At 35.9% G+C, this 25,166-nt stretch overlaps 1 protein-coding gene across 6 annotated transcripts in view; it reads left to right on the plus strand.

Moving 5' to 3' along the window:
• Positions 1-24,810, plus strand: part of adarb1b (adenosine deaminase RNA specific B1b) — a 139,636-nt gene extending 114,826 nt beyond the window's left edge. For all 6 annotated transcript variants that reach the window (XM_043249216.1, XM_043249213.1, XM_043249214.1 and 3 more), the window contains 9 exons: positions 1,214-1,291; positions 5,371-6,299; positions 12,486-12,600; positions 13,175-13,343; positions 14,446-14,597; positions 15,088-15,256; positions 20,300-20,481; positions 22,282-22,460; positions 23,268-24,810. In XM_043249216.1, coding sequence (XP_043105151.1) covers positions 1,264-1,291; positions 5,371-6,299; positions 12,486-12,600; positions 13,175-13,343; positions 14,446-14,597; positions 15,088-15,256; positions 20,300-20,481; positions 22,282-22,460; positions 23,268-23,444 — 2,100 coding nt within the window. In that variant the 5' untranslated portion in view covers positions 1,214-1,263 and the 3' untranslated portion in view covers positions 23,445-24,810. The remainder of the gene's footprint in view (positions 1-1,213; positions 1,292-5,370; positions 6,300-12,485; positions 12,601-13,174; positions 13,344-14,445; positions 14,598-15,087; positions 15,257-20,299; positions 20,482-22,281; positions 22,461-23,267) is intronic.
• The last annotated feature ends 356 nt before the right edge of the window (positions 24,811-25,166 follow it).

A 25,166-nucleotide genomic window follows, 5' to 3' on the forward strand; every position in this document is an offset into this window, starting at 1 on the left:
TTTCATTCCTCTTCTGTCCTATTCTCCGCTCTCGTCTTTCATTTCTGTCCTCTTCTCACCTCTCTTCTGCTCTTCTTTCCCTCTTGTTCGCCCTGCTCCACTCGCCTGTCTAATTAAAGCAGCTCGGGATGCACGATGCCATCATTTAGAGACATTATATGACTGCCAATACTCTTCGGTACTTGCAACAGCAGCTCTTTTTGTAAAGTGGGATGTTGAGAGAGACTTGTGATTGGAGGGGAGTGTATTTGTTTTCTTGGATTTGTCACTTTGATGTTCACATGGTTAATGTATTTTTCAGACATGGTAAAGACATGTACATTTTCTGTAATGAATTATTTTTGCTTACTTGTAGTGGATGTCATTCGTGTGAAGGATTTGTTCTTTTGAGTCGATTCTTTTTGGTTGAATCAGTTTGAATGAGTCAAACTGATTCACAAATCAACATTTTTTTTTTTTTTTTTGGTAATTCATTCTGAATCAACTGGAATTCTAAATTATTAATTTTTTTTTTCACTGGAAGTGTATATATATATATATATATATATATATATATATATATATATATATATATATATATATATATATATATATATATATATATATACACTTTCACTGCAAATACTAATTAGTTGTCATATTATTTTATAAATTTGCCTATCCTAGGTTTTGGCAATTTTTCAGGAAGATTTTTTAACTCATTTAAAACACATTAAAATTTAGTATGCTTCCTTATTATCTTACATAATGTAATATGTACAGGTCAGAATTTGCATGTTTTTACATAAATATTGTGTTTTACTGAATGAAACCGTAAAAAAGTAGAATCTTTGCTTACATTTAACGTGCTTTTTATGGACATAAAATCACTTTTGTAAAAAAATGTTTGATGCAAATCTTAACGTCTTTGATTTTTGTGTGTGTGTGTGTGTGTGTGTGTGTGTGTGTATGGATGGATGGATGGATTGATAGATTTACAGCATATGCGAGTCTGTGGAATATTTTCCATCTACTTTGCTTCACTTGCTGAAGTACAGTAATAATTGCGTGATTTAAGGTTCGAGTCTGCATTCAGCACAAACAGTGTAGGATGTTTAATGCTTCTTTTCAGGGGTTACTTACCAAATTACTGACCTTAAGGTTAAGCTAAAGTAATTGTGATTATAGTGATTTAGCGTGCTTTAGCTCTAATGGCGATGCGTCTGTGTTTCAGGTGTGGCCGGGGCTCAGGCAGCGCAGGGCCAGTCGAGGCGTTTCACCACCATGGATGTTGACGAGGAGGAGAACATGAGTGAGTTCTCGAGTCTGAACCCCAAACCCTCCATTCCAGCACAGAACCCTGCACACTACCCTTAACTAATGTCACTTAGTGAACGGTTCATGTGCCTTCCCGTCCCTCTCTAAGATCCCACTGAAACGCACACAGAAGAGATGTCTGAGGATCACTTCCTATTGAACATTTTTATATTGCATCTTTAGTCCATTCAGAAACTCTCTCGTATGTGGCCGTTCATCCAAGTTCATCCAAATTTAGTGATTACATTTCTTTAGAGTCAGTATATTTTTAGAACACGTATATATATATATATATTTTTTTTTTGCTATGAAAGTAGGCAAAAGAATCTGGCATGGTAAAAAAAAAAAAAAAAACAAAGATGCAAGATATTCCATTACATTTTTTATTATTTGAATTTTTTACAATTTTTTATTTTTGAAAATATCTTTTAGTTCATATTATTGTAATGGGTTTTCATCTGACTAAATGCCATATAATAGTCAGCAAAATACCAAAAACAATAACAGTAATGTCTTTTTAATATTTGTTTATTTAAATATGTATCAGACACACTATATGCCAGATTTATACAGCACAACACACTCCTAATAAAATTGCATATGACCAGAAAACATAAAAAGAATTTCAACTAGCTTTTGGTTAACTTAGTTCATTAAAAAAAACAGAACTCTTGTCATCTTTTACTCACCATCATGGTGTTTTATGAGATATTTTGAACAAAGTTGGGGATCAAACTATATTGCACCCAATTAACTTATATCTAAGTAATTAAATGATGATATAATTGCCTTTAAGTACTTATTTTTATGACATATTTAGAAAAATGTATCTAATCTAAATCATATTAACATATATATATATATATATATATATATATATATATATATTTATATATATAAATCATATTTTGTATAAATCATATATATATATATATATATATATATATATATATATATATATATATATATATATATATATATATATATATAAAACACTCAAAAATACTGTGTTTTAAAAAGTTAAATAAAATTTTGTAGGTTTTTGTTCTATTCAACATAGAATATTCAAACCTGTAAGTATTAACCCTATGAATATAAAACTGTGAGATAACCTATAAACCTAGAAATGATGCATTCCCTAGCTCATTGGGTTTCACTTGAATGTGATCAAAGAAGGCTGATCGGATTCAAGGCTGCAGAAATACACAGCGTTCTTTCCATGTCTCGGAGCCCTGATCGTCTTCATTCAGCATTGCCGTGAATAGAAGGTTCTGGGAAGAGTTGTTAACCCAGAGGAAATCTAACCCGCTATTGTCCCTTCACTCAGCCGCTTCTGTTCAGAGCCACTGACAATGGAGGGTCCCATCATTTATTACGGATCTGAAGCGAAGCGGACGCTTTCTTATTTAGATTTTCTGCTGATAAGCATACTCGATATCCAAAAGCTTTCTTCATGCGACAGTGCATATTTCTCTATCAGGTTTAGATGTTAGGAGCAGGAAAGTAAAGGATTATGCATTTGTGAATCATTGCTTGGTAAGAGCCACGGTTATATGTAGGCTTTCAGCACCAGATTTTCCACCTCGATGACTAATAAAAAAAATATTAATTTTTGCCCACCTTGTTTTTATTTATGCATTTATTTTTTTTGCAGCCAGTATTTTTCCATTGACTTTCTCCACAGGAACTTCAGAAAGCTTTGACCATTTAGACTAGGAAATGCATTCGACTTCATTACATCCACCGATTGAGAATCAACACAATGGTCTTTTTAAATATTAGCTGCTGCGCCTCTGTGTTACTAGACCTCTGTGTACTTGTGCTTTTAAAGTTCACGCATGTAGGGGAAAGATCCTGTTGTGTTTGCTTCTTCATGTACTGGGGAAAAAAAATTGCATTACGAATAATTTTCTCTTGGAAATTGCTAGTAAAAAATGCAATGAATCAGCAAGTAGCACATTGAATTAAACATGATTTTTTTTAAGTAAAGTCTAAAGTTTATTTTCTTGTAAAAACACTCTAATATTCTGTTTCATTTAGAACTTTTAAAAATAGTTTCATGGCATGTAGTGAGGCAATATTTGAACTGCCAGCTGTGAGAACTGTGATAGTTTCGTGCTTTTTCAGCATGCGCTGATTGATTTTACTTCAGTTGAAGGTGGGCAGCTCTCTCAACTGACAGCTTGATCGTCTCTAGTAAACAAAACAAGCTGTTTTTTGTTTTTCCAGGGCCGTTAAAGTTAAGATGCATTGCATGAATCTTTTAGGGTTTCTTTGTTCTGAGTGTAACGTTGGCTTTATTCTGAAACTTTGCGACCTGCCTCTCTGTCCGATTCCTAATCTAAATTGAACCCCACTTTTGCAAGATTCTTAGAAGTAGACGCTTCGTAGAAGCAGCCCAGATTTGTCCAAATTGATTTGACATTAATCTTATAAACACGAATACTGTGTAACATTGAAGGAGACTGAAGATGCGCACAGTACCTTCTTGGGTGGCTTTAAATCGCACCCAAGTAGGCAGCTCACCAGGTTTTGGAACAAAGCTGTTGAGGTTTTTGGTCCGAACTGATCACAAGGTCACAAGCCGAAGAGTATAAGTGTGTGTGTAACGTGGATATGCCTTCACATGCATAAAAAGGGTTTTGATTTTTCAGATTCTGCTCCAGACTGTTTTGTATGTTTTTCTCTTCTTTGTATCTCTTTTTCGTTCTTTCTGCTCCACGTTCTGTTTCTTGCTCCCCCTGTGTTTTCTCTCACATGGCTTTCTCTCTTCTCAGATATCTTCATTTTATTTCTCCTCCTGCCTTGCACCCACTCCCTTATCCTCCCTGTTGTTCCTACTGTTTGCAGAGAGCTCTTACTCTGTTCCCCTACTGTTCACGGATGCTATTCTCTCTCTACCAGAGCACTGAAAGCAGTAACCTAGCGAGCTTTTGCTGAAGGATGTTATAAATGAAAATTTAGCCAAAGTTCCATCCGCTTTGTCAACGGGACATGATGATGTGTGTTTCGTCTGGTTATTAAGCGATAACAGTTGTGACCTGTGAATATAAACACACGATATATGTCTAATGAAATTATGCAGGTTCTGTTTCACCCCAAAATCAAAATAAAATAATATTAATAATCCATACGTTGCTTTAAGACCAGCTGTTTTTTCATTTGTTGCGATTTGTATTTGTTCGCTTTTACTGTAACAGTTAACGCGTTAATGCATTCAGTTTAATGTTTCCTTGTTTTTTATGCATTTATATTTTTTGTAATGTCGCAATGTTTCTTTAATTTGATTTCTAAAACCTTAATGAAACTTTAAGTGGAGTGTAAAGCCGTTTTACGTAAATATAAAATGTCACTCACATAAAATGCGAATCCTAATAATTGTAAGTGGACTTGTTTGTTGCTTTGTATTTAGTATTTTAGTTTTATTTGTATTTTATAGTAACTGACTGCAGTGTTTATTCATTTATTTACATTTACTTATTTCTTTTGATGTTGGGGTCGAAATATGGCGATTGATTGGTTGATTAAGTATTCACAAAAAAGCCTCACTAAAACATTATTAATATTTAGCCTTTTTATTGCTAACCCAGTTTTATTGGTATTTTCATAACCCCGTATATGAAGAGAATTTGTCCTCCCTCAAAACGAGACTCATTTAAGTCGTTGTTAGTCTTTTAAAGCTTTGCTTTTGTTCTCAATTAATACATATTTTATCTCCAACGAGAAGATTGATTGACTCTGCACAGGCCATTGCCTGCAAAACTGAAACTGTACTTTAAATGATGATTGTGATCATTTAGATTTTATACCTCATGGTCTTCCTTAATTATGTTAATGAATCGTTTTTTTTTTCCTTGAAATGTTTTTTTTAGTGTCTTCTCTGTAATTTCTCTCATAATGATTTTTCACAAGATTAGTCTAAAAATGTGTCATGCTAGAAACCCTCGGCACACACAACAAAAGGAACACACATCACTTGTTCGGTTACAAAGAAAGATAAAGGAATCTATAAATTTTACATTTACAAGATCCTGCAACGAAGGCGTTGTAAGTTACTCTTTCTGGGCACCGCAGGTTCATGCAGCACCGACGTAAAGGAAAACCGCAACCTGGACAACGTCTCTTCTAAGGAGGGAGCTGGCCTGGTGGAGCAGCTCCCCAACGGTAGTGGAGGAGGGGGTCGCAAGCGGCCCCTGGAGGAGGGCAACAATGGCCACGCTCACTCCAAATTCAGACCCAAGAAACGTAAGAAAACGCCAGGGCCGGTTCTTCCCAAGAACGCCCTGATGCAGCTGAACGAGATCAAACCGGGTCTGCAGTACAAGCTGCTCTCGCAGACCGGCCCCGTCCACGCGCCGGTCTTCGTCATGACCGTCGAGGTTAACGGTCAGTTGTTTGAGGGCTCGGGGCCTACGAAGAAAAAGGCCAAGCTAAACGCCGCAGAGAAGGCGCTGCGCTCCTTCGTGCAGTTCCCAAACGCGTCCGAGGCTCACCTGGCCATGGGCCGTACGCTCACCGTCAACACGGATTTCACCTCCGACCAGGCTGACTTCCCTGACATGCTCTTCAACGGGTTTGAGACGCCGGCACCGTCTGAGGAAACGTTTTTTCTGGGCTCCAACGGCAACGGCTCCTTAAAACCGCTGGGAGAGTATCCCGTGCCCCAGGCGCCAGGTACGAACAGCCTCGTGCAGGCTCCGCTTCCGCCGCCCTCCTCCTTTTCCTCCTCGACCAGCGGCAAAAACCCCGTCATGATTCTCAACGAGCTGCGGCCGGGCCTCAAATACGAGTTTGTGTCGGAGAGCCGGGAGAGCCACGCTAAGAACTTTGTGATGTCGGTGACAGTGGACTCGCAGACGTTTGAGGGCTCCGGCCGAAATAAGAAACTCGCTAAAGCCCGGGCTGCCCAAGCGGCTCTGTCGGCGCTCTTCAACATGCAACTGGACCAGACCCCGTCCCGCCAACCCATCCCGAGAGAGGGGCTGCAGCTGCACCTACCGCAGGTAAGAGACCTCGACATAGTCTTTCATACTGGCCAGTAAACTGGGCTACACGTAATGATTGATCTATATTTCACACAGAAATGAAAATACTGTGATCATTAGTGATTCCTTCATTCCAAGTAACCAAAAAGGCCCAAATAGTTTCAGAAAATGAAAAAGTGCTCACCCTCAGGCCATCCAAGATGTAGACGAGTTTGATTCTTTATGGTAACAGAATTCGACACGCGTAGCATTACATCACTTGTTCACCAATGGATCCTCTGCAGTGATTGGGTGCCATCAGATGCAAGATCTAAGCTCAGCTGATAAAAGCATCACAATATTCCACAAGTAATCCACACCACTCCTGTCCATCAATTAGGCCTTTTTATTTATTTATTTATTTTTTACTTGAAACTTGGTTGACTAAAAGAGGAGTCCTCTATCCATAATACAGGTATCCCAGGAGTCCTTGAAATCCTTGAAAGTTTTTGAATGATTTTTCAAGGCCCTGGTTTTTGAAAATAAGCATGCAGGTCCTTGAAGGTGCTTGAATATATTTTGTACAAGAAAAACATTCACATTATTCCCTTTGGTCAGCTAATGTGATCTTGTATCTTACAAGGTAACGCATAGTAACCTTGCTCTCATTTGAAATGTGTCTGCTGGTCCTTTAAACGTCTCAAAGGTTTTCTTAAAAGGGCTTAAAAAGTCCTAAAAGTCTTAAATTCAGATTCAGTGGGTCTTAAATATTTTCACATACAGATTCCCCCATGCTGTAGTTACTGTTGTAGTTAGCTGACCTTAAACCATCTTGTTTAAAATAGGTAATGCAAGTTTAAAAAAAAAAAAAAAAAGCCTCTAGAATTTTACTTGCCCAACCAGACAAACAAATTCTTCTGATTTTATTACATTCAACATAAACAGCGATTGATAATGGATTTTATTGCACTTTTTATGTTTTGTGACTTTTATGGATAAAATCAGATCAGGTGAGTATATGAAATGAGCAAAAGAGCTCACAGACAACTCACAGAAGAGATTACTGAGGTGAAATATCAAAATGTTACATTTTTTATTTATATTATTTTGTAGTTAAGCAACATACCATCACAAGGGAGCTAATTTCATTCTTCTCACGACTGCAATTAATTTTAGTTCAATAAACAAGTTCAAGAAAGTAGTTGAGTACTCACATAATTGGGTTACTTACAATTTAGATTCAGTATTGAGCGTTTTGTTCTGTTTCAACAGTTGAATATATATCGGTTTTATAACATGAATGCAGTTGTAATTGTGCAGTGAAAATTAATTTGTTTGACAACAGCCCTAGTGCGATTGAATCTGATTCCAAAAATTCGACATTAAATATGATGCATACATTTTATAAGGTTTAAAAAAATGGCCAATAAATAAGTAAATAACGTCCTGAGCTTAATATCAAAATTATGTAAATGTAAAAGCTGATAGAACACAGATAAAATATTGCTTCAGAATAAAATTGTTCAACAAATTAAATCACATTATATGCATCTAAAATAATGTGTAATTTCCATCAGAGGTTTCATCTTAAATTTCATATTGGTGGTATTAAAAAGGTCTTAAAGTCTTAAATCTGGCTTGTTCATATCTGTGAACACTATGATTAAGTCTTTGAATTTAAGGGTATTGGACCTGGAAAGTCCTTGAAATTATGAAACTTTATTTGACTAATTTGATTTGCTGTATGTTTCACAGAGTATATGTTTGAATTAAAATTGTTAAATTACTGCAAGTCCATTTATCAAACAAGTTGTATCTCTTCAAAAGACTTGGATTATGAACTTGGTATCACTTTACAATAACTCTTGTAACCTATTAACTACGTATTTTCCCTCAATCAATTTGTGCTCACAGTGTACCTACCTAAGAAAGTACAGGTTTAGCTAGATTTAGGGGTAGATTCAGGGTTAGTACCTAATTATTACCTAGTTATTGAAATAACTATAATAAGTGCATAGTATGTACATGAGTAACAGGACTGTAAAAAAGTACTACCATGTTTTGGTTACCTTGACTTTTCAGTGTAGGTACAGAAATATTTCATTAAAATATCATCAAATATCTAATTTAAGCCTTTAAAAACTTGTACTGTGGCTTCCTTTAGCGCACACACACACACCGGACTGGCTGATAAAGCCTGATTGTATCTGATCTGTAACAATCTGATGAATATAAGAAATCGGTTCTTCACATCTCATAGTGTTTAATTGAAGTTTCTGATCCGTTTAAGTTTATCAGAGATCGTCATCTAAGCCTTTATAACGTGATGCACAAAACCCACACAAATGATTGTCTTCAGTAGGAACAAAGCCTAATGGAAATGAAGATGAGCTCTATTTTAATATTGGGATGGACTGAGTGCTATGGCTTAAAAACTTTTCATATGTTTTATAACAGTTGTCCTTTTCATATTGGTCTTTTTGTTTTATTAATAAATTCTTTATTCAATATATATATATATATATATATATATATATATATATATATATAGTCTCCTTCAGAACAAACTCCAGTGTCAGTGAGAAGTGAATGAAAGGTATCCGTGGCTCTGCCTCATTATTGAGCTTGAGCTCGTCTGGAATGTTGGATCAATCGTTTCTTATCTTTCTCTTGAAAATATACCATAGATCCCGTATGGGGTCCAGGTCAGGCATGTTAGCTGGCCAATCAAGCACACTAATAATACTCGAGAGTAGTTTTGTCACTGTGCCTAGGCGCTAAAGGAAAGCAGCATCTCCATAAAGCTTGTCAGCAGATGGAAGCAGAAAGTGCTCTAAAATCTCCTGGTAGATGGCTGCACTGACTTTACACTTTATGAAACACAGTAGATCAACACCAGTAGGCTTCACAGCACCTCGAATCGTCACTGAATTCAGAAACCTCACGCTGGACCTCAAGCTGCTTGGATTCTGTGCCTCTCCAGACTCCAGACCTTGCTTCCAAATGAAATGCAAACAGCCTTGTTCTTTTTCTCCTCAGCCCAAGTAAGATGCTTCTGGCGTTGTTTCTGGTTCAGAAGTGGCATAGTAGCCATTTTCCTGAAGACGTCTGTTTTCTTGACTCCAGCTTCAGTCCACTTTTTGCTTACAGTATTTTCTGTTGCTTGTGCTCCTTTTCCCACCCAATTCCTTCCTTCCAGTCATCTTTGCATTTAATATGCTTCGATACGGCACTTTCAGTAATGGGTTTTCTGTCACTTACGCTCTTCGTGGTGGGTGCCAGTTATTGTCTTCTGAACCGTTGCTTAGTCAGCAGTTTTATTGTGGTTTCGAAAAACAAGCGATTCATACTATAGGGGTGGTCATTTAATGAAAGTCAAATTTAAATATTTTGAGATTCTAGATTTTTGACTTTCATGAGCTGTAAGCTCTGATCATCACAATTTAAAAAAAAAAATACTGTATTTTTAACGATTCTAGAATAAAAGAAATACCAACTTAACTGCACGCAGTAATTTATCTACATACATTTTTAAATGTGAAAACTTTCGTGTTGAGACCGATAACTCTTTAATGATTTAAGGAGTCTTTAAAATGATTGACCTGAACTTATTTAATAGATGAATCGAGTGAATCAAACTTTGTGGACAAAGGAGGACCTTGGAACTTATTATCAAGAAATTTGAATGGCCAAGTAAAAAATGTTAAAATCATTATGGTGTTCACCAGGTTGCTTAATGTCATGTCACAAGCGAAGCACCGGATATATGTCATGCATATTCAATATATTGCTCACTCCTGCCACCGAAACAGCACAGTGAGCCGAAATGGCCGAAGATTGGCGTGAGAAGACGTCTATTTACACATTTCTAAAATCCTCTGTTAATCCTGCTTTTGAGATAAGGCCAGGCCTGGAAGCGACCCAATCTTAATTAACATCTTCCTCTGAACCGTGTCAAAACAAGAACATTTTGTTTCAGCCTGCCCACTACCTGTCCACTAAAGAGCAGTCCTGTCAGCGGCATGTTTTGTGTCTGATGCTGATGGCTCTTGGGCTGTCTGTCTGCTAGGCAGATACAGCGCCGTGAATGCAAAACCCCATTATCCATCCCTAATCTGATAGGCACATATTTAACATGCTGTCAATATGAGACCCGGGGTGGAGAGGTGTATTTGTTTTAACCAGATGGCGAGAGGTTAAATAGACTCTCATCGCGGGACGTTATTCCTGCTCTTGTGTAGAGATACAGACTGACCTCACGTCCTCAGTGAAAGGTTGAATGATATAGCAGTGACAGCGAGTGACGTGTCAAATTGTACGTGTTGAGTACTGTAATTATAGATCAAAGTAACGTTTCATGACAGTGTTGGTTTTTGTTGTAAGTAACAGATTAAAGTAAAAGAACAGCCACATTTTAATAACATTATGAGTTTTTTAAATAAATCCTATTATAAATATGTAGGTTTCGGTTTTCCAATGGAGTTTATGCAGTATTGGGCACGTTACTAAACTATAATTTAGCATTATAAGGTGATAGAGCTTTAGTAATTAGAATAATCATAATGTATATTTGCTAAATCAAACCATACACATACACACACACACACACACACACATATATATATATATATATATGTGTGTGTGTGTGTGTGTAATGTATATATATATATATATATATATATATATATATATATATATATATATTAAAAAAATATATATATATATATATAATTAATAATTGTATTTAAGCATTGAATTGGCTTATATGTATAATAGTAATTTAATAATAAAAATTCATACTATTATACCGTTATTTAAAATTATATTTGTAAATATATAGCACTTATTAGCTAATAATACTATCTAATATTTAATGGGTATCTATAAAATGCTGTTATATTTACATATACTATTTTTACTATGTTATTATATAATTTTAATACATAGTAAATGTGTATTGATTTGACTATATAAAATTATATATAACTACTTATACTTTTATTAACACAGAATACATCTAATCGTCTTTGACGTTTTTCTTTTTTTTTTTTTCCTTTTTCCACTTTCTTAGTTTTCTATGCTGCTCTCCTGTGAAATCTGTCAGCGTCTAGTTGGCCAGTGTATTCCTGTCATCTGTCCCCAGGCGCTAATGGGAAATGAAAGCAAATAAAGATGACGGTGGAAACTAGTGTGTTTTATCATGAAAGTAAAACGCAGCCTTCTGTTCAGTGGAAGATTTCACTGTCTCCTGATAATATATCGAGAGCACGCTCCGCTTAAAACTCCCATTAGCCGTCTCCGACCGAGCGACTCCCAAGTATTTGGGAAGTAATGTTAGACTAATGTCTCTAATTCTTGCCCATTCGGCCATTGATTTTTTTCCCTGGCATAATCATTTTCCAGCATATTAACAGGGAGCTTAAGGAATGTGAAGTGGAGGACACTGTTAGCGGAAAGGAATCACCGAGGTGCCTGAAGGGTTTCGATGAAATATTGATATTATATTGCAGCAGCAGAAGGTGAATCTGAGGTCTGCTGTAAATTTTGCTTTACAGTCATCCATAGAGGAACAGGTTCTCTAAAATATTAATTCGAGTTTCATTGGTGTCCGTTCCTTTAAAAAATCCTTACTTTGTGTTGAAATTCGGTATTAAACTTTTACTTGTAAGTTCGATTTTTAGTTTTTGGATTCGCATATTCAAAAAGAAAAAATCTGGAGCATTGACTTTATCCATAAGTAATTGACTGGATTATGAAAAGTGGATATTAAATGCTGAAGGAGGTTTGTTGAAGGGTTTAGGGGATAAAAAAAAAGGGAATAAAGAAAAAGTGAAAAAATTATTAATATGCGCCCATTTTTTTCATTTTGCAAATGTATTAACAAAAAACATTTTTGTTAATAAATTCAAACTTATCTTACATATTTTTTTATTCCATGGCATAAACATTAGCGTAATTTAGAAAAAAGCTCTAAAATTTTTCCCTTTTTGAAGTGCAAGTTTTTTTATGCAATTTTCCATGAAATGCAAAGACAAAGGCTTTATCTGTGACAGGCTTTCATACCCTTTAATCATGAGCGATAAGACAAGGAGTGTGTTTTTATGAATTTATCTGTATAGTCCGTACTGTTCTTAACCTGCCGTGCCCGCCTCCAGCTGAATCATGTACTGACGTGTGTTCATGTGTTATTGATAGAGTCTGACGTCTGTGTGTGCTCTTCACCAGGTCCTTGCAGATGCCGTCTCTCGTCTGGTAGTGGACAAATTCAGCGAGCTCACAGACAACTTCACGTCTCCACATGCGCGGCGGAAAGTTCTGGCTGGTGTTGTCATGACAACAGGTAGGGTTCTGTGTACGGTTGTTCCATTTAAAAATTGAAGAGTGTTTTAAAAATAAAAACCTGCCCGGTGGTTGTGAGACGGTGAATCAGTCAAAAAGACTCATTAGTAATCCATTTGAGCTCACCGAATGAACTGATGCGCCTTATTTTATGTACTTTAAATGAAGAATGCTTTTACTATTAAAATAAGAAAATTAAAAAAGAATCAGTAACACTTTACAGTAAAGTTCTTCAGTTAGCATAAGAATGAACACTGTTCTACAGCATTCATCGATCTTAGTTAATGCTAATTTCGTTATTTAATAATGCATTATTAAAACACACCGCGCGCTAACATGAACTAGCAATGAATGGCTGCATCTTTATGAACTAACATTAACAAAGATTAATAAATACCGTAATGTATTGTTCATTGTTTGTTCAGGGTAGTTAATACATTAACTAGTGCTAACAAATGACAGCTTATTTTAAAGTGTTGCTATGAGGGCCTGAATCTCGAGCGGAGATCTTCCTAGACTTCCGTACAGCAGGTTTTGGTGTTTTGTGATTTTTTTTGTTGGTATGTTTTCCTCAGGCACCGATGTCAAGGACGCTCAGGTCATCTGCGTCTCCACGGGAACCAAGTGTATAAACGGCGAGTATATGAGCGACCGTGGCCTTGCGCTCAACGACTGTCACGCTGAAATCATCGCTCGCCGCTCTCTGATCAGGTATCTCTACATGCAGCTGGAGCACTTCTTAAGGTGAGACGCTGTGTGTGTGTGTGTGTGTGTGTGTGTTTGTGTATCTCTCATATGTCACCATAGCATGATGAATGCAGCCGAAGGGAAATTAAACCCATAAACGCTTATAATTTATTTCTAATTTTAGATTTTGTCTTATTGTGTGCTGTTTTAAATAGAGTTGCACATTTAATTGATTTAAGTTGAATCATGACATGGACTGTTTTAAATTTATCAAACCACAAATTTCTGTGGTTAAATAACATTTTTATGGAAATCTATTTAAAATAATAAGCTACATAAGGTAATTATAAACGTTTATAATTGCAGTTCTTTGCAGTTTATCTAAATATATTCATTTATTTAACCGTAAAATTGTAATATATATAATAGTGCTGTCAAACCATTAATTGCATCATAATTTTTTTTTTTACATAATACATGCGTGTGTACTGTGTATATTTATTGTGTATATATAAATACACACACATACAGCATATAGTATTTACCTGTATATATTTATATTCATATAATTTATTTTATATATAAATATATCTAGTATAAAAACGTCAAATATTTTTCTTAAAAATATAAATGCATGTGTGTACACACATTTTGTAAACAAAAACTTCTATTTTGGATGTGATTAATCACAAATAATCGTTTAACAACACTAATATATATTTATATTATAGTTAAACTATGTACATATGTGCTATGTAATATTTGTATTCTGTTTTGATGCATGATATAGATTAATCATAAGCTAGCATTTTGTAGCTTATTAAGCCAAAATACTGTGATCTATTGAAATATTTTTTAAATTAAATAAATAATGTTTGTGTCAAATTTGCTGTCAAATCGATTAATCATGAATTAATCACATCCAAAATAAATAAATAATAACTTTTATGTTGTTTTTTCATATTACGTTTTAATATGCAGTTCAAGTGGATTGGGTTTTAAAACTCAGTATATGAGATATTTCTTAAATATACAAAGCACACCTTTAAATGTTTGTACTACACTCACGATGTGTCAAAATAATTATGGTCATGCAGTTTTGCATCCGTACACGACTAGAACTGGGAAGAATTTTTCTGCTGTTTGTCTCTAAATTTAGCAACAATAAAGAGGAGCACCAAAAGTCCATATTCACGCAGTGTGACAAGCGTGGCTTTCGGCTGAAAGACAACGTCCAGTTTCATCTTTACATCAGCACATCGCCCTGCGGAGACGCCCGCATCTTCTCTCCTCACGAGGCGGGCGTAGAGGGTGAGACCGAGTCTTCAGTTCTTTATACAGAAGGTGGATGAGGACGTTATTTTACTCAAACACTTGTTTGAAATGAATGATCAAAATTGTATAGTTGTATTCAATTAAGATCAGGGTGGGTCCTCTTATGATCAGGTCGCATTTCATTATAATTTCACTCAAGTGTCTGACTGCATTTCAAAAACAAATTTCATCAGTGTTTTTAATTAACTGGCTTTGTCGACTCCTCTTGTGGCCTGATTAATTCTGCTTTTGAGTGTTGTATTTAAAATCATTTTGCTTGGCTTTATATTTCGTGCAATTATTAAGCAGTTGAAGGGGGGAAAAAAAAACACAATTACTGTTCTTTATGTTAGTGCTATTGGTTGATTAAATCAATTATTGGTTTGTTGAAGTAGATAGTAAGTTGACATTTTAGATGCATTGCCTGTAAGAGCCGCCCATTCTTTTTCGATGTCTTAATTCATCGTTTTTCTTCTGTTCTCTTCAGACCAGGGAGACAGACACCCGAACAGGAAGGCAAGGGGCCAGCTTAGGACCAAGATCGAGTCTGGAGAGGGAACCATCCCGGTGCGATCTAGTAACACCATACAGACGTGGGACGGGGTCCTGCAGGGCGAGCGGCTGCTTACCATGTCATGCAGTGACAAAATCGCAAGGTAATATTGGTAGCACGCTTATACACACAAACAAACAAAAACATATATATATATATATATATATATATATATATATATATATATATATATTTATATGTTTCCCTGTGTTAGCAGCAACACTAAAAAATTTTCAATGACGTTTTATACCTAATTTAAAGCTGTTACATTATAGAGAATTATCCCCAAAAAATGTGCATTTGTTGTCAATTTATATAGTGTAATGAAAATATTATTATTTACTATTATTTTACTATTATTACTATTTCAAAAATAAATATTGAATATATATATATATATATATATATATATATATATATATATATATATATATATATATATATATATATATATATATATATATATATATATATAAAATAGAATATAAAATAAAAATAAAATACAATATATATTGTATATATGTGTGTATGTGTATATATATATATATATATATATATATATGTGTGTGTGTGTGTATATATACATGTAGTGTGTGTGTGATTTTTAGATTCATGAAAACCGTAATTAAGCGGTGCATGAAAAATTTACATAAAATATTTGAGCATGTTATTTGAGCATGATATTATTTTCTAATTCGTTAATAACGTGCTTTATTCTGCTTGACCTTATTCTATGTCCCTAATATCCAATACTTAAACTGAATTTATTGAGGGAAAAGTCGTAGTTAATAGTTAACAGTTGTTACCTATTCTAAAGTGTTACCAAAAATATATTCCATTTCTCTCTCAGCCGAGCTCATCACACTGCCTTCTGGAGTTGCAATGCTACGTTTACAGCTTTACCTCTGAAAACGCTGCCTAGTTAGGCAGCTCCTTTTGTCAGGAGCTATTGTCAGCCCTCTTCATTAGAATAGCAGACAGCTCAGCAAAAGCATTAGTCCAGAACCTTCTGGTTAAGCTCTCCTGCACTAGGTAGATGCTGTACCTGTCACCGCTGGGGAGAGAACAAGGGCTTTGTGAATTTAATTGCCCATTGGCTTTTACTGGGCTTCATAATTGACAGGGAAAGAAGTGCATGGTTCAACGTTACCGTAACCCTGGTTAAATAAAGTAGAGCGTTTTAAGTGCAGGAGTGAGCTTTCACTTCTCCTGTGGGGTCAGTGTGGCGCTGTGTCTTCCTCTGCCGCCCCGGCAGCTGTGAGCGGACAGATAAGGACGTGTCAGAGACAGCTGTGACCGGAGAGCACAGGTCCTGTCTGTGCTAATGAAAGAAAAGAGAAAGCCTCCTCCGTACACACACACACACACACACACACACTGTCGCTCAATACTACATATATATCATCCTCATCCCACAATCTCTGTTTATTCACGCTGCCTTCTGTCTATTGATTTTTTTTTGTTAAATTGTGTATTTATTTTTTGCTTTGGTTGACCTTTTTTTTTCATTTTGTTTTGTTTTGCTTTTTAATCAAATATAAGAGAAATGATCACCGCCTAAAATTCAACGTGGTGTTTTGTTTTTCAATATGTGTCTGATTTTGTTGTTTTTTTTATAGTTTTTTCTTTGTAATTCTGATGGAGATGGATGAGGGGTCTGTCGGCGCTGTTTGGTCTCAATGCATGACAAAAGACTACAATATGAGAATATATAAACAAGACTCTTCTGAGCCTTCAGCAGTCAGACAATAGCTTTGTTTAAGGAGCAGATTGAAATTTAGGTTGCTTTTCACTAAAAATCATGTTTCATTGTTTTAGACAAAAAGAACAATATTACCAGGGATATTAAAACTAAAACTGAAATCAATTTCATTACTTAAAACAAAATCAATTATGTGTGTGTGTGTGTGTGTGTGTGTGTGTGTGTGTGTGTGTGTGTGTGTGTGTGTGTGTGTGTGTGTGTGTGTGTGTGTGTGTGTGTGTGTGTGTGTGTGTGTGTGTGTGTGTGTGTGTGTGTGTGTGTGTGTGTGTGTGCGTGTGGAAAAAAAAATTAAGAGAAGAACACATTGTTTTTTTTTGGACAACTTTGATGTTTCAACCCACTTCAAAAAATACACAACAAAATGATGAATGTAAATGATGATTAAATGAATGAACTTCTTCTGATGAACACAAAATGATATTTTCAGTAATTTTGTTAAAAAAATTAATTTATTTGATGGCAGTCATTTACTTCTATCGTATGAAAAAAAATACTAGAATACATTTTTTGTCAACTGTCCCTTTAATGCACACACACATATATATATATATATATATATATATATATATATATATATATATATATATATATATAGTATATATTAGCATCTATAATGAGAAAAAGACAGAGTGTTTCTTGTTTTCAGTGTCTGTTTATTGCTCTGGTTTTTATTGGAAAGCTGTGTTCGGTCAGGGCCCGGCTGGTTTATGTGTTGCTCAGGGACACAGCAGAAGTGATGTTCACAGCTCACTCTCAAGGAAAAGCAGCCCATCTGCTGAGATGAATGAGCATGTGTGTTGATAGAACTTCGTCTGATCCCGTACCTGCTCTGCTAGTAACATGACCAGATGTAGGTCTGAAACCAGGACACAGCGGGTGCAGGGTATTCCTGTGAATCTTTCATGGGAGGTGCTGAGGCACTCGTGTCTGAAATAATGATGAGAGAAACTCCAAGACGTGTTATTTCAGTGAAATCGTTTGTTTTATTATTTTGCAAAAGCTTGTAGTAGAGTTAAACATACTATAAAAATCAAATGATTAATCACGATTGATTGCATTGCATTTTATGTATAATATAAAATACAAGAATATCGAATTAATATATATATATATATATATATATATATGAATTAATATATATATATATATATATATATATATATATATATATATATATATATATATATATATATATATATATATATATATATATATATATATATATATATATATATATATATATATATATATATATATATATATATATATATATATATATATATATATATATATATATATATATATATATATATATATATATATATATATATATATATATATATATATATATATATATATATATATATATATATATATATATATATATATATATATATATATATATATATAAATATACACATTTGAATATTGAATATTTTTATATAATCGTTCTGTGTGTGTACACATATTATATATTAAAAAAAGGCTGTGATTAATCTTGATTAATCATTTGTCACATGACTCTTCAGAAATGATCTAGAGAAATCACTCTTGTCACTTTCGATTAAATTAATGCATCTTTGCTGAATAGTATGTTGCAACAGTGGTGAACCACCTGTTACATATTTGTAGGAGCACAAGGAGTTCATAGAGATTCATTTTACATAGTCTGTATTATTAACTGATCTGTAATGTGTGGCTTTTTATTGCCTTCGTACTACCAGGGTCAAGGCTGGACCAATCAAAGTCCACTCACTGGCTTCAAAAACTCACAAACACCTCTGTTCCTAATTGATTTGCCTCTTTGAAACACAAATTAATACAATGATTTTTTTTTTTAAATAATAATCACCAGATTTGAAGCTGTCTAGTAGACTCCAGCAGTTACTCTGGATGCACTGCGGAGTGTTCTGGCTACAGTAGGGAAGTACTTGGCTAATAAAGTGGTCTTATTAACGGTAGCAGAAGTTGTGCCGTGTCTCTTCGGCATGTCCGGCTGTTGATTGGTCAGAGCAGAGCGACTCCAATCACTTGAGTCTGGGTTCTTCTCAGCTGCATGCAGCAGGTGTTGTTTCGGGGAGCTGGATCTGGGCTTGATTAGGACTTTTGATTATGTACGGCTGAGGAGGGAGACCCAGTGGGTGAGTCTGGGACCCGTGAAGACATAAACGAGGCGCTTTGGAAGAACCGCACTAATTGAACAGTTCTTCCACCGTTGCTTTATTTTATGCATCATTTGAAAATCATTCACATCTGGGCTTCTGGCCAGATTGCTTTTTTTGCTTTTGTGTTTTGGATTTTCGTAGCTCCTGATTGTCTTGTGTCCCATCCACCCGCGCACGTTTGCTTTTTCAGTGTTTTAGATGAGATTAGGAGCCCCAAAGGTGTTTCGTTATGTTAAACTGCTGGAAATACTTCAGGGCTAGTAAAAAAAAGCGCATCGATGCAATAGCGGTGTAGTCAGTTATTTAGTAATGTTGGGCATGTCTGTTTTGTTCAATTCAGTATTAATTAAAGTCAATTATATAATTAAATGCCATTAGGTGGCAAAAATTGTTCTGTTGTGAATACAAGGGGGAATATGCTGCAAAATGTCAATGATATGCTGTAATATTATACATAAATGTGTTAGTAATTGTATTTAATTATGATAAAGCTGCTCTGTTGTGGTTGCATGCAGAAGGGAGAGACGCAAAACGCTGCGAAACGCCCCCCAAAAAGTTCTAAAATAATTATATATGAATGAGGTAAATGTATTAATATCACTAAAAATGTAATAATGTGAATATAAATTAAATTAAAAAATAATTAAATGAATTATCCGGTCTGTTCTGGTGGTGTTGAGTTCAGCAGGGGGAAGTCAAAATACCAGTAATGAAATTATAAAACAATTATAATAAAATGTAAGCATAATTAATTTAATTATAATAGAAATGGTACGCAGGTCTGTTTTGGTGGGGTTGCCTACAGCAAGGGGGAGAACGGATAAAAAATAGCAGTAATGAAATTATAAAATAAGTACATTATAATCAAATCGAATAATTATTGTGTATTATAATTATTACAGAAAAAAAAAAGTTCCGATGTGTTGCGTATAGCAGAGAAAATACATGCATATAAAAAATTGTAAAATCAATTATAATTAAATATAATGCAAATAATAACCGTGCAAAATAAATAGGCTTATTAACTTGATTTCTCATATCTTTTATTGTTGTGTGTTCAATCCAATTTCCGTTTTCATTCTAACTTTATCTGCGTAATGTTAGGTCCGTGCAGTTCATGGTAATGTTAATGAATGTCAATGCTGATTATTGTTAGTCTGTGTTAGGATGCTGTTTGGTTCCCAATATAAAATCTAGACAAATCTGGTCTGTCCTGCAGGTGGAACGTGGTGGGCATCCAGGGCTCTCTGATGAGCTACTTCACAGAGCCCATCTACTTCTCCAGCATCATCCTGGGCAGCTTGTATCACGCTGATCATCTCTCCCGAGCCATGTACCAGCGGATCGCTGACATCGAAGACCTGCCCCAGCAATTCTCCCTCAACCGCCCCCTGCTCAGCGGTAAGACAACATCACGCCGCCTCACATTTCCACTCTCAAATCATTGAAAATGGCACCCATGTCAAATTGTATTACCGTTTACTAGACGGACAGTTTTCCCCGCTCGCCTTCAATTTCCTTGTGGTTTGATGAATTACTGGAATTTAGATGGGCCTGCTCTCCACCGCCGACCTGTTTCGGTAATTCACACCGTGCCTCAAATCCCAGATTCCCCTGCTGATTTCTATCATTCTCTCACATGCTTTTTTTTTTTTTTCTTTTTTATAAAGAGGAAGATGGAAGATAATCCCCCACAGTCTATAGCAGGGTTGGGAAATACTTGTCAAAGTGTAAAGTGGTTAAACAACAGTCACGCAGGTTTTTTGGTCAAGTAAACCTCATACTGTACAATGCATATCAGTTTTGAATTTAATGCACACACACACACACACACACACACACACACACACACACACACACACACACACACACACATATATATATATATATATATATATGTGTGTGTGTGTGTGTGTGTGTGTGTGTGTGTGTATATGTGTATATATATGTGTTCGTGCTCTAAATTTATCAGATTTTCCCATTTTAATTTTAAAGTTTAGTTTCAAGTTTAGTTAGTCAATCTGTCTAATAGACAACTTTTCAGTCCAATAAATGTGCATTCCTAATCAAACAGCTACACTATTAGTATTTCTTTACAGCATATTTGATGATTGTTTTTTTTTCCTGTTCATCATTGCAAAGCTGCTTTAAAACAAATTCAACAATATAGATAAAGATGACTTGACTTTTTTTTTTTTTTTTTTTTTTTTTTTATGTTACTGAAATATGCTAAGTCAGTTATTTAAGTCAGCGCTAGGCTTAAGTGGACACTGATTACAGACTCACCCGAGTTTCAAAACGTCTTCAGGGAAACGTCGGCTGCTTTTGGAGAAGTACATATGATGAACTGAGTACATATCCTTTCTTACTTTGTGCCTCAAGAGTAACACCGAACGCTGCTTTTGCACTGGGTTACATCAGATTCCCAGCAGAACTAGCTTTTAAAGGCTCAGGGCTGAAAATCTTCATTTGATGATGTGTCGTGGGAGGTTGAGGCATGGCGTACTCGACCCGAGCTCAAAGAACAACCCTTCTGCTTTTGTCGACTCTTTTTGTTCTTGTCGTCTTGCTCTGCAGGTAAAGAGGTAATTCATAGTGCAATGAGCCATTTACGCTTCTTGAAGCGTTGCATAAAAGCATGTTATTTAATAGATTTTAATATTCATTTAAACTTAAGATTAGAAATACGAATGAAAAAAAAAGAACGGCGTGCAGCCTTCAAGTGTTTTCAGATCATTTTCATTGCTTTAGGTTTTTCCAAGTATTTAGTTAATGTAAATTCAGTAGTTTCTGCTTTCTGCTTTTTTTTCTGCGCTCTTCTTGAGTTTAAAAAGTCATCTCTCTTTCTGTTGAGGATCTAACTAAAGACGGTATAAGTACGATTGCTTAAATATGTCGATTCAACATACTATCAAAGCCACTTTAGCAAACTCTATTTTTTATAAAAAATGTAATGAATGGCAGAAAGGGTCATAAACGGTCTTTGCTGACATAGTGTGGAAGCTTTAGACATCTACCGAATGCACATTGTTTAATCCGCGCTCTATCATTAAAACCAATTTCTTCTCAATTGTTCGAAGGAATACTTATATCAATTCATCTGCATAAAAAGGGCCGCACTGGACGCGGGAAAAGAAAACGCACCAAGGCCGTTTCTGGGTGTTATATTCTACTATAATTGGCGTGTCTGTGTGTTTGCAGGAATCAGTAACGCCGAGGCCCGGCAGCCAGGAAAAGCTCCTAACTTCAGTGTGAACTGGACGGTGGGAGATCAGGCTCTAGAAGTCATTAACGCCACCACAGGCAAGGATGACATGGGCAGGCCCTCACGTCTCTGTAAGCACGCCCTGTACAGCCGCTGGGTGCGACTACACTCTAAGGTACCGCTATCACGGATTCACTTCCAACTTCACTGCAAGACTCGGCTTAAGAAAAGTAAAGCAGTAAAGATATTATTTGCGTGTGGGCATCCAAAGGGACTCGCAAATAAGGACAACGGAAGCAATCATGATCAGAACGATATATGCGCGTGCCATATTGCATATGCAATTATGGTAATATGCACCAGTTGCATTAAATTTCCTTACTAAGTAGAATAACGTCAGTAAAGTGTACTGAAAAAAATCAGCGAACATTATACATGCTGTTAACATGCATTTTAGTTCCTCGAATCTTTTAATTTAACAGTATTTAGAACTGAGCGTGACTCAAAAAAATCTGAGTTTGTTTTTTTACGAAAAAAAAAGATTTAAAAAAAACTATTTTTTTAAGCAGTGCTGAAAATATCAGTGTGCAGAAACTCCTAATGAACTTTAAATCATTTACCAAACGTATGCACTTTCGTGCGCTTGACATTAATTGCATTATAAAGGTTGATTTATCAGTATGCCTTTTATTAACATACTGTATCGGCTGTTTATTAGTACTTATTCCACATTTCTAATCCTACCCAGTACTTAACAACTACTTTACTAACTATTAATAAGCAGCAAATTAGGAGGCAAAAGTAAAATAAAGTGGCCATATAAAATTGTAAATTTGTCTTGTGTTGTATTATAATTATGTTATACTTTCAACCTTTGAAATGCGAAGTATGCAGTAGCGTTAACTATGCGTAAATGGTATTGTGTTATATAACACAAACAAATAATATCTGCGTTCCTTTTTTTATATATATATATCTGCAGCTTTCGTCAACTCTGCGAATCAAAGTGCCCAAGCCCAGCTCGTACCACGAAGCCAAACAAGCAGCGGTGGAGTACCACACGGCCAAGCAGACGCTCATCAAGGCCTTTCACAAAGCGGGCCTGGGTGCCTGGGTGAAAAAACCCATAGAACAGGACCAGTTCTCGCTGAACTCTTGAAGAGGGAACATTAAAAGACCAGGACATGACAACAACCAGCTGTTAATACTTCACTTGATGTGCGGGGATGTGTGTGTGTGTGCGCGTGCGCGTGTGTGTGTGTGACACTGTTTGTTCTCAGACAAACCAAGAGCCCTTTAGTGTCTGTCATTTTGCTCTCTTTGTGTGAATCATGACTCTGCCTTTTTAATTTGTTACGTAGAATCAGATTTTCATCTAATGTATGTTTGTTTCGAAGTTAGCGGCATTAGCCTTCCGCGGATAACAGGACGTAATGTCGTTTGTAACTGGAATCCTTTTTTTAATTTCGATTTTTTTTTTTCGTGAGAGAGGGTTGTTCTGATAAAACCTCGATGCCGTAAACGCGTGCGTTACGTGGCTTCAGGTCGACCACTCCGCTCTGCGCACGGGTCCGAAGGTTTCCTGGTCCAGCCTACCCAAATGCTGGCTCACCTTTTTGAGCATGGTTCTCCTTGATATGCAAAACATAAGCATATTTATATTTTTTATTCCGTTCCCTCCGGATTTTTAGAAGGGGAAGAGATTCTATCACATAGATCAGAACTATTCAGCATGGTCCCTTTAGACAGACAAACTTATTTTGTCAGGACTTTAGTGTAGAATTAGCGTATTCCGTCTTTCTAGTAAAAGAGATCTTAATTTGACCTCGGAGGGAAACTTGAATTTTTGCATATGGTTCCTACGTAAGCTGTATTCGCAAACGATGAAATGATTGGGAAAACAGAGTAGTCTTATGAATGCAACCAAAGTGCATTGATGTTATTAAACGATGTGTCGTGGCTTTTGAAATTTCTCAGAGGTCTTAAATGCATGTGCGAATTACATAAGGCTCAAAGAAAGCCCTTTATTCTGGGTTCAATACTTTACTGGAATATAACGGACCATTTTAAAAGCCCTGCTTTTTAGGTGTCTACAGTGTATTGACTTTAAGCTGCATGGAGTCCATCGGGTCAGATTTCCCAGCGAAACCTGATCTGCTCACGCGATCGGGTTAAACCTGTGTTAAAGGAATGGTTCACCCAAATACGAAAATTCACCCTCATGTCGACTCTAAAGCTCAGCTTAAGAAAAAGACCAAACCCGGAATCATGTAGGCGAGTCTGTTTCTGGATGAGCTCTTCCTTTAACGTTCATGCTGCATACAGTCAATTCAGGGTTTGAGAGCAAGGCATTGTGGGAGTTTTTCAAGATGGCAGAATGGTCTGTAAAATGCACGTTTATTATTGACAAAAGCCATCTCTGCATGCGGAAGCGAGGGTTTGCAGCGGCGACTCTGACTTTCACTTTATCCTTGCGACTTGTTTGAGGATTTTTTTTTTATTTCCTGCATAGACCCGAATGCCTACATTTTCTCCTCCGAGACGCTTCTGTAAGACTGAATTCAGCTGTGTCCTTGAGGATGAGGTTTCCCCTCTGCAGACTTGTGCTGCAGGAAGGTCTGAGCCAGGAGCTCAGGTGCTCTTTGATTTATGACTTATCCAGTGCAGCATGTTTGACTGGTAAGGTTATTGAGAGCTTGAAAAGCAGAAGTATTTCTATACAGATCATTCATTTTTAAATTTGGCTTTGGTGGTTTTCGGATTCCAGGAGTGTTGCTGTATAATGTAAACTCCTGGTGGGATTTCTACCGTTTCAGTCATGACTTTACACTTTAAAACGAAAGATACAACTCTACATTAGTATTTAAAGGAGTAGTTGACC

The sequence above is a fragment of the Puntigrus tetrazona genome, chromosome 9, assembly GCF_018831695.1.
Source record: "Puntigrus tetrazona isolate hp1 chromosome 9, ASM1883169v1, whole genome shotgun sequence".
Classification (NCBI taxonomy): Eukaryota; Metazoa; Chordata; class Actinopteri; order Cypriniformes; family Cyprinidae; genus Puntigrus; species Puntigrus tetrazona.